Source organism: Anopheles merus, chromosome 2R, assembly GCF_017562075.2.
Source record: "Anopheles merus strain MAF chromosome 2R, AmerM5.1, whole genome shotgun sequence".
Classification (NCBI taxonomy): Eukaryota; Metazoa; Arthropoda; class Insecta; order Diptera; family Culicidae; genus Anopheles; species Anopheles merus.
The window spans coordinates 52,869,736-52,879,710 of record NC_054082.1 but is presented as its reverse complement, the minus strand read 5'-3'; the positions used below and the strand labels follow the sequence as shown (position 1 = coordinate 52,879,710).

Here is a 9,975-nt window from a genome sequence, read left to right as displayed (position 1 = left end):
GTATAGCATCAGCAGATCTATGTTTTTATATTTAGCTGAAATGCGAACAAAGCCTCTAAAGAAATCGTAGAATAATCCTGCAATCATATGTGCTCCTCCGATTTATCATATATATTCAAAATATCGCAATAAATCAAACAACATCATTTGGAGACGAGCTGTCATTTCTGAAACTGATCTAAAGCAAACTTGACCTAAAAATCTGCTCGGTTCTGTCAATGTTCTGTCATCATGCGCAGCCACAAGAAAACGTGTTTTTGTTGATTGTAACTGCTCAGGACCGCATTGTAACTGCAATTGTAAAGTTTAGTTGGATACATTAAAACTTCCTTTCCGTAACGCAATGATTCAAACGAAGAAACGTTCAGTTTCCTCATCAGAAACTGGTGGCTCGGAGAAATCGGTGAAAAAAGTGAAAAAGGAAGCAGGCAGTAAGCCGGCCGGCGACAAAACGAAGGCAAAAGTACAGAAAAAGGATGGCTTCGTAAAGCCGAGCGTCGGCAAAACGGCCGGCAAGTTTCAGAAGAAAACCAGCCCCGGTGGGAAGCCATTCGAACATGAGGAATATAAAACGTTCGTCCCCAACACGCCCGAATCGAAGAAGGAGTACTGGAATGGATTAAAGGCGAAGCAGAAGGAGCTTCGCCAGCAGCGGCGGCAGAACAAATCGAAGGAACTGTATGAGCTGAGCGTAAGTGCGAAGAAAATATACGAGAAGCTGAAGCGCAAGACGGCCGAAGGGAAGGAAGAGCTGGTGCAAAAGCTACACGAGCTGCTAGGGAAGGAGAACGCTTACGCCAAGGTAGCCACCTCACACGATACGGCCCGTGTGCTCCAGTGCATGATCAAGAATGCGTCGGAAGAGATCAGGGACCAGATTGCGACCAGTCTGCTGCCGTCCGTGGCCGTTCTGGCAACGTCAAAGTATGGCCACCATTGCGTTACCAGTCTGTTCAAGCACGGTTCGAAACAGCTGTGCGCGCGTGTTGTGAACGAGATCATTAAGGACGTCGTGAAGTTGGTGAATCACACGTTTTCCAGCTCGATCGTTGACGCTGCGTACAACGAGTACGCTACGGTCGAACAGCGATCATTCATGCGGCAACCATTCTACTCGGAACTGTACAGGCTAGACAAGGATCGTACGGTGCAGACGATGAAGGACTGCTGGACGACAAACGCTTACATGAAGTCGAGCGTGCTGAGCACGGTTAAGGACCACTTGGTGCAGGCTGCCAACAAGCGGCTCACGGACAACAGCCTGCTCCATGCACTGTTGGCCGAGTTCCTCGAGGAAGCCGGCACGACGGAACGTTCGGAGGTGATGGAACTGTACCTACCGCTGTTGGCATCGATTTCAAGCACACGGGACGGAACCGGTGCAGCGATATGCTGCTTCCTGCACTCGGCCGTGAAGGATCGTCGGTCCGCCCTGAGAGCGATGAAGCCGTACATCGAGAAACTGTCTATTCATGAGCATGGCCATCGGTTGGTCATGTGTGTACTAAACTGCTACGACGATACGGTTACGCTGGGCAAGCAGGTCATCAGCCCCATCCTGGAACAGATAGAGACGATTGTTGGAAGTGGCGAATGGGGGCGCAAGGTGGTCGGATGGATTTTCTCTCCGGACGACAAGGATTTGCTACACCCGACCCAGATCGATCTGCTGAACGGGTATCTGGAGTACAGCAAGAAAGATAAAGACCTTCGTCGCAAGGAGGTGTTTGCTGTCGCCAAGGAAGCCTTCTGCAAGCAGCTGGAAAGCAACGCCAGCTTTTGGCTGCGAGGTGGTCATACAGCCCTCCTGACAGCAGCCATACTAAAGAACTGTAAGTCGAAGTGCATCCGGTGTGCAGCTGAATTGAAGCATATTTTTCTAACCATCTAAACCGTCTTACTCCACAGACCAGGGCGAGGAGTTGGGTAGACTGCATCGAGCTCTGGCGAAGGTTGTTTGCGATCCCGATTGGAAGGTGCACGAGAATGAAATCAATCTCGATGGGTCAATTCTTTCGATCGAGGTGGACAAAAAACCGAAGGAAAACCTTAAACCGAACGCTGGTATAGTACGCAAGATAAAGAAATTTAAAAAGAGCCCATTCGAGGAGGGGAAAGTAAGTTGGAGGTTTCATTTTATTGCTTTTCTGATTAATCTTTTACGTAAACGTGCTCTATAACAGATTCATAATATTCTTACGTTGATGCTGATGGTTTGTTTCTCTCGTTTTGCAGGCAGCGGCTCGCGAGAAGCAGTTGGCCGCTAATCCACTCATAAACGGTATCGAACATGCCGGCATACATATTGCGCTGAAGAAAATGATCAAACTAGATCAGGAGAAGCGACAGCTTGCCGGTGACGATGTTTCACAGTTCGGTCTCGCAATCGTGGAGGAACTGGCCGTCGAGCAGCTGTCCGCGTGGATCACCCAAAATCGGCCCTCATTTCTGCTGTTGCTTATATTCGAAAATTCAACCGAAGAAGTGCAGCAAATGTTGAGAAAGAAAGTGGTGCCGATTACAAAAGAACTTAAATCACAGAAGCATACGGGCGGTAAACTGCTGGCCGAGAAGCTCAAGCTGTAGAAGTGTGCGAAACCCGACACAGCTTAAAACGAAATACAGAAACAAATACATCAATGAGAACTAACTAAAAAGATGTATGTTCTTTGTTTGTTTTGTGTTGTTTTGCTCCATTGAAAATTATCGTGTGCAGCTTAAGCATAATGAAACAAAGAAAAGCAAAATCAATGTCTATTTTAACCGAAGAATCAAATGAACGCCCGAATCCGTATCCACAATGTCGGACATATCTCCCACTTTCAGTGCAAATGCAGCATCTTCGAACGGTTTCTGCATCATGCCACGCTTAAACATGCCCAAATCGCCTCCCCGCTTAGCCGAACTGCAGTCCGAATACCGCTGCGCCAGCTCCTGTAGTGTGGCTTCATTGGACTGAATTTTCTTGCGGTAGGACTCGAGTATTTCTAACGCTTCCTCCTTGCTGCGCGTAATGTTCTCCTCCCTCCACGAGCTCGGCCGGCGGGACTTGTTATGCTTCACGAGCAAATGTGCACACTGCACCTCATGCGGTTCCTGTCGTGTTGGTCGAAGGAAAACGTGTCAGGTATTGTAGAAACTGTGCCAGGCATTCAAGAAACAACGATCTGTGCACTTACGTTCGTATTAGCCGGTTCTGCGGGAGCTGTGGGAGGATCCCACTGGGACTCTTTGGTGTAAACATTAAGGTAGTAAGTCATGCCTGTGGAAAATAATGTAATGCAGTGAGATGTGCATGATTTGTTGGGTTTCGCTCTGTTGCTTACCTGTGGAACGGCTGGTACGCTTTTCCCATCCTTCTGGGACTGTTTCCTGACCATCGGACATCTTTACACCGGGGAAATTGAACTGGTGACTTTCAGAGCACAGATACACAAATTTGTGCAAACTGACGTGTTGGAATGAGTCGCGTGTTGTTTAGGGCTGTCGGTGGAAAGTTATTTATGTGATAATGCGGTAATTTTCCAAAGTTTTCCAGCTTCCTGCCAAGGATGCGTGCAGCTGCAACAACAATTTTGACAAGTCGGATGCCAGTATTCCCGATGAACAAACGCGGATATTTCAATACCGAAGGGACGAAGATCGACATCGCCGCACGGGCTATTCTAAAAGTAGCTCAATTTTGTAAAATGAGCTACTTGCCCCGCGCAAAATTTCGGAATTTTGCGGAAGAGTCAACTTATCCTGTTTTTTTTAAGTAAGATAATTACCAGGGCCGGTCTGGTACAGTAGTCAACTCGTATGACTTAACAACATGCCCGCCATGCGTTTAAGCCCTGAAAGAAACGTGTAGGAACATGTAGGACTGACTACAGGTATTCCCCGATATAGGGTAACTGTACCAGTTTTCGGCAGGCTAGTGCAGCAGTTTCACAAAAATTGCTCACTCATCAATATTTTTCATTATTTTTCTTGAAAGTGTTGTTATTCTGGTTGATAAACTATCATAGTATGTTACAATATTTTTTATTTGCCGTTTCAAAGCCCTTTTTTCATAAATATTCGTGAAAATGCAAACATTGATTTTGCTCCTATTTTCGGCAGTTTGTTCCTATTTTCGGCAGGCTGTGTTCCTATTTTCGGCAGCGCGAATACGGGTCAGAAAATGTTTGTATAAATGTGAATATGTACAAAAAAATGTTTAAAGCAATTTAACACTCTTACTTTCCTAAGATTGGTGTTAAAATGCACTTTAATTATCAATTTTATGTTGCTTATTTTGGCCCGTTTTGACAGCCATTTTGATGCGACGTTTAAACAGAGCAGCCATTGACAGTTTGATGGTTATAGCGTACGGTGCGAACTGGCTTACAAATATTTATTTTTCTCTTAAGTTAGTGCATTGTTTGTCGTAAAATTGGTGATATTTGGTACAAGAAAGGTCATATTATTTCATTTCATTTCATTTCATTTATTTAATACAATATCTGCCATCAAGGCTAAATATAATGGACTTAAAACTAATTAAATACTAACAAAAAAACAAAATGATTCATGAAAAACTAAGCCTAACTAACCTAGTCTTGACCTAGCAAAAAGAAAAGAAAAAAACAAGGGTAGAGCGTAGAGACTATCATAAACTTAACAAAAAAAAGAGAGTAATAGAAAACTAAGGAGAATAATTAAAGGGAATTAGAAGAAAAATACGGTTACGGAAAGAGTTAAGAGAGGAGTCGAAATCAAAGAGATAGTAAAAGTGGTTAAACAATCTGAAACAGGACAGAAGAGGGTCATTGAAAGTATAAAGAGTATGACGTGTTTCAATTGACAGAGGATCACGTGGACGAAGAGAACGAGAGGGAACATACAGCGAGATGGACGAGAGTAAATCAGGAGCATCAGTAGCAGAAAGTAATAAACCACCAATAAAACAAGCCTGAAACACTTGGCGGCGGAAGCTTAAAGAGTGAAGATTGAATAACTGCAATCGCGTTTCATAGGGAGGTAGTGAGGCAGCACCGAATATTATGTGTCGATATACGCATTGTAGTGTTCTGATCAATTTTTAAAGAAATATTCAGCCAAATCCAACGTGTGTTATTGTTCCGAGTTTCGGCAGCAGCCCACAACATTGAGCTGTCAAAAATGTACCTATTTTCGGCAGCATTTAAAGTGAAAAATAACCTGTTTATCGTGATTTTGAAATTCCGAACAAGTTAGAATAAATTAAATAAGCATAAAATCTTTAATATACACCACTTTTTCATTGTTTTACTGTTCTGATTAATCTTAATCATAAAACCTGCCGAACGATTGGCTGACACCAAAGCTGCCGAAAAAAGCACAATTTATTTGATATTTTGTAAAATACGTAATGAAATGGTGTGAAACTTCGTATGTGAATATCAAATAAGTACACTTTCACTACAAAATTGTATTTTGTGAAATTTTTTACCGCATTTGTGCAGAATTTCACGTTTTTAGTTACCCTGCCGAAAATAGGTACACTGCCGAAAACTGGTACAGTTACCCTACGCTATTAACGCGGACCGGAGGCAATAGCGTAACTCGAATATTAGCGTAAGTCGAATTTTGAGATATTCAGTCAAATTATAGCTAATTTTCGTATAATCTTGCTTGAAGTGGTAGGTTTTAGCCACTAAATTAGTTACATGATCTGATTTTAACTGAAGATTACAATTTTATTCCTTTTGAAATGGGGTAAAAGTAAGGCTCAGCCCTCTACGTTACGCTAGCGTTACGCGTAGTACTTTTGAAACAATTAAAATATTAAAATGGTCATACATTTCTTAACCTACTATTGGTGTAAAACTATGATATTGAAACTATAATCAATGTGCAAATTTATTTATTGACCTAATTCATCGCCCTTATAATAGAGCCTTTAAACTAAATGTAATTATGATTTCAAATGGCGAGAAACGTAGATTTCATAGACAATAAATACTTACTTACTTATCCGGCACTACAACCGCTTTGCGGTCTTGGCCTGCCTCAGGAGTGTCCGAAACCGCTCACGGTCTCGCGCCTTCGTCTGCCAGTCCGTTATCCCGGCCTTAATGGCGGACGCCTCCACGCCATCTTGCCACCTCAATTTGGGCCTACCACGCCTCCTCTGTCCTTGTGGACGGCCTAAAAAGACTTTACGGGCTGGGTCGTCCGTTTCCATGCGTATAACATGGCCAGCCCACCGGAGCCTGGCGAGCTTTATACGCTGTACGACAGTGAGGTCGCCGTACATCTCGTATAGCTCGTCATTATAGCGGCTCCTCCATTGTCCTTCCACACATACGGGGCCAAGTATCCATCTGAGCATCTTCCTCTCGAACGCGGCTAAGAGGGTTTCGTCAGATTTGGACAGTGTCCATGTCTCAGAGGCGTATGTGAGTACTGGTACTATATAGGTACTATATAGTCCCAGCTTCGTCCGTCGCGACAGGTTCTTTGAGGTGAACTGATTTTTCAGGCTGTAGAATGACCGGTTGGCAGCCAGCATCCTTGCGCGCAACTCAGCTTCCATGCTGTTGTCGTTGCTGACCTTTGACCCAAGATAGGTGAATTGTAGGACGACTTCAAAAGTGCGTTCACCTATCTGCACGTCACGCCTACGTAGATTCTGATTATTTGTTGGTGGGCCCGCTGATGTTGCCACCATCAGTTTGGTCTTTGCCTCGTTTATCTGCAATCCGAGGCTCTCTGCCGCCTGCTCGATCCCTTGGTAGGCTTCTGCTATAAATACATGTCATATATTTAACTTAGTTAAATATATTTTACATATTGTTTTATTTTCTACATTCGGAAATGTTGCTCCAATTTGAAGCTTCAAGAGTTATTTAGAACTTTTATTGAATATTTTTCATACACTATGTATATTCCCAAATAGCCAGAATTGCTTAAGCAGCTCATTTTGGCACGCTAAAGATCGCTGCTCTAATTCGCCTTTTGCAGTAGATAAACAGCATCAAAGTTCTATGTGGGTCTTTCAAACAGCGCCTAAGCAGCTTCCTTATGCCACGATGCCAGGGATTATTTTTCTTTGTATTTTATTTACAAGCAAGCGTCGTTGATGAAATAAACAACAAGATTTGTTTCGTTTAAACACATATGTATATTTTTAAATCTTTTGTATTGATGAATTACACAAAATTTTACACAATTTACTGATAATTCACAATCACTTCACTCAATATTCATTCTTGTGCAGCAGCAATGAGATTATTGCCGGCGTCCGTCTTTGACACTTTGACAAGAGCCATCTCGTACCGATGTCATGCATTAAAAAGCTATAAAGTTCCACCAAGTTCATTACCCTTTCTTAACAAGCCTTCAAGATCCATCATGAACCCTACACATAGTGCTAATCAGCCGCAAAGTTCCAAAGAGTACCATGTGCCTGTTAAAAAGCTCCATAGTTCCGCAAAGTACCGTCTATCTCTTAATCAGCCACAAAGCATCGACATCGATTTTTCGTTAAACAGCCTCAAATCAGCTATAGAGTTCAAGCTGGTTATTTGGGATTACTTGTGTTTCAGAATTAAATTTCCTTGATATTGGTTAATGTTAAAACATAAAACTTTTATTTTCATCGCATTTCTAAATATTTTTTATTTGAAAAATAGACTCTGGTCGGTCGCGTAGATGACAAAATTATAATAAAAATGTTACTTGGGAATGTTTTAAGGCATGTAACGTAGAGAGCTGAGCCTTACTTTTTACCAAATGTAGATAAGAGAAGAATCTAGGTCCAAGAATAAGTCTTTAGGTATTTTCGCAGATCGAAAGAATTATCCCTCACCCCCTCCCCGCTTGGCTGCGGCCCGTGAGAATATTTTCAACCGTAATCCGGCCCGCGACCCTAAACTAGTTTGACATCACTGGCGTACAGCGAAATCGCGTAAATCGGGTATGGCGTATATCGGGGAATATCTATACTCAAGTGCCACAAATCCACTAAGCGTCCATTAAATGGGTTCTAGACGACTCAAGCTCTCTTTCTAAACGGAATATAGAAAAAGTTCGTTTAGCAGACGGTGAACGACTCATGCATTATCCAAATAGCAAAAACGCTAGTGTCGCCATCTGTTGGTGGGATACTCAAGCAGTGAAGCGCGCCTTCCTTGCTTTAAGAGCTTCATCCTTCCCTCTGTACTGTTACAGGGTTTCTCAAGCCAGCTCAAAATCGCAACACTATTTTTCGAACACGTTAAACGATTGTCAATATCGTACATAAAATTCGAATCCGTAAACTCTTTTCAATTTGGTAATACTAGGTTTTGAACGCGTAAAATCCCAACTTGAATCTGGAAAATGTATAATGGGTGACAAGACAGCCTGGCTTGAGAAGCCCTGTATATCCCTACCAGCATTAAACGGCTTTGAAGGCATTCAGAAGGCATTTAAGGCCTTAGTCGCCTTAGAAGGCGAATAAACCCAAGTAGCACAATCCTGTTAAGAAACCGTTAGAAGTATGCCTAAAAGTATTACTTTTAGCTTTCCATACAGCAGTAATTGCAGGGCTTAAACCACTGCGTAACGCTTTCCTGGCTTCGTTAAAAATTTTGCCGGTATTTTTAACGAAAAATATCAAACTCAACGAACAAATCGACAGAGATGGCTGTATTGCTCTGTCTCATTCTATATGCATTTTCTAGATCTTCGTTAAGTTACAACAGAAGGTGTTAATAGTTCATGGAAGAAATGCATAAATTCACCACAATTACTTTTATTCGACATTTCATCGTTTTGTCACTGCATATTGTCACTGTATCACATAAGTTTTTTTTTCATTCCATGGGTTTCTTCCATTATATCAGCATGGAGGTCAGCTGCAGCCGTGGACAAAAACATGTTGTCCAAACGCTATCCAAAATTGTCGCAGACGCTTGGTTTTGTTGCCATCTACACACAAGCTACACACACGAAGCTTGACGAACTTTTTGACATAAGAAATGGAGGCGCCATGTACGTGATCATGTACAATATGTCTCAAAATTTATCGTCATCAAGAGAATATTATTTTGCCCAAGAAAATATACATTTTTAAGAAAAATTTTCTCATTTGCAAATATTGCATACCCTTTATCAAACTCTTGACATGTATTATTTGAAAATATTTCAATATTATTTTTTTATTTTTAAATTCTTTTTTTACTATCACCACAGATTCAAATAGAGGAATAAAAGAAAACACATAGTTTTCAAACAGTTAATAAAAAAATAGTTGGGTGTAAAAATAAATACGCATTATTACATAAATAAGAATGAAAAATGATTTTCCGAATATTGAATAAATTGGAAATGGTGTAGCTAAAATTTGAAAAACACTGTGTGTTATATTAACCTGAATCGAAAAAAACGAGTGTAATAGAATACGTCGTTATGATGTAACGCTGGCAAATGTCATATTCTCTTAAGAAACTCTATTTGATTTTTAAAGGCTTTAAAAAACTGTTAATAATGAAATAGAGTTTCTTAAGGCTACTTGGGAAGATTTCAACCAAAACTTTCACGGCTGTAACCGGGTCTCTTCGAAATCTTTCATTTTTTTTATTCAACGAGAACAGATAGCTTTCCGCCATCTTAGCTTATTTTGTATACTGGTTTTGTGTGTTCAAATCCTGATTTTTATGATCTTTTTGTGTTTATTTCTTTTTAAATTAATATTTTAATATTTCCTTTAAATTAATATTTTTATTTTTATATTTTCGTACTATCGAATCTCACGCTCATAACTAGGAAAACTACAACAGTGCAGTGCTTGAAGACGCTTGTAAGGTTTTCTTTTGACAGTTGCAATTTCAAATTTCAAATTAACCGTAGAGTTGGCAACCAGATTTACACACGTAAGTTGGCAACCGGCATACCCGGGTATTCCACACGTTTTTATGCAAAAAATTAACGATTTTCATAGGTAAGCAATGCTTTCTATATTTTAATGCTGTAAGCAAATAATGC

At 41.1% G+C, this 9,975-nt stretch overlaps 2 protein-coding genes across 2 annotated transcripts; one reads left to right on the top strand and one right to left on the bottom strand.

Annotated features, from left to right (window-relative positions):
- The first annotated feature begins 234 nt into the window (after window positions 1-234).
- Window positions 235-2,638, top strand: LOC121589604 (protein penguin-like). The gene is made up of 3 exons (XM_041908663.1): window positions 235-1,832; window positions 1,909-2,117; window positions 2,236-2,638. The coding sequence occupies exons 1-3, from the start codon at window positions 344-346 to the stop codon at window positions 2,584-2,586; spliced, it is 2,049 nt and encodes a 682-aa protein (XP_041764597.1). The 5' UTR covers window positions 235-343; the 3' UTR covers window positions 2,587-2,638.
- LOC121589605 (putative peptidyl-prolyl cis-trans isomerase dodo) lies at window positions 2,637-3,616 on the bottom strand. The gene is made up of 3 exons (XM_041908664.1): window positions 3,327-3,616; window positions 3,180-3,262; window positions 2,637-3,096 (listed from the first exon to the last, which is right to left on the bottom strand). Exons 1-3 carry the CDS (start codon window positions 3,385-3,387, stop codon window positions 2,755-2,757), a joined length of 486 nt encoding a protein of 161 aa, XP_041764598.1. The 5' UTR covers window positions 3,388-3,616; the 3' UTR covers window positions 2,637-2,754.
- Window positions 3,617-9,975: the final 6,359 nt, after the last annotated feature.

Bases quoted from the DNA above. Each gene is read 5' to 3' on its own strand.
- LOC121589604 (XM_041908663.1), top strand. From the start codon at position 344: ATGATTCAAACGAAGAAACGTTCAGTTTCCTCATCAGAAACTGGTGGC. The intron at 1,833-1,908 runs GTAAGTCGAAGT...CTTACTCCACAG, and splicing joins AGCAGCCATACTAAAGAACT to ACCAGGGCGAGGAGTTGGGT. The intron at 2,118-2,235 runs GTAAGTTGGAGG...CTCGTTTTGCAG, and splicing joins GCCCATTCGAGGAGGGGAAA to GCAGCGGCTCGCGAGAAGCA.
- LOC121589605 (XM_041908664.1), bottom strand. From the start codon at position 3,387: ATGTCCGATGGTCAGGAAACAGTCCCAGAAGGATGGGAAAAGCGTACC. The intron at 3,263-3,326 runs GTAAGCAACAGA...TATTTTCCACAG, and splicing joins GCGTACCAGCCGTTCCACAG to GCATGACTTACTACCTTAAT. The intron at 3,097-3,179 runs GTAAGTGCACAG...CCAACACGACAG, and splicing joins CAGAACCGGCTAATACGAAC to GAACCGCATGAGGTGCAGTG.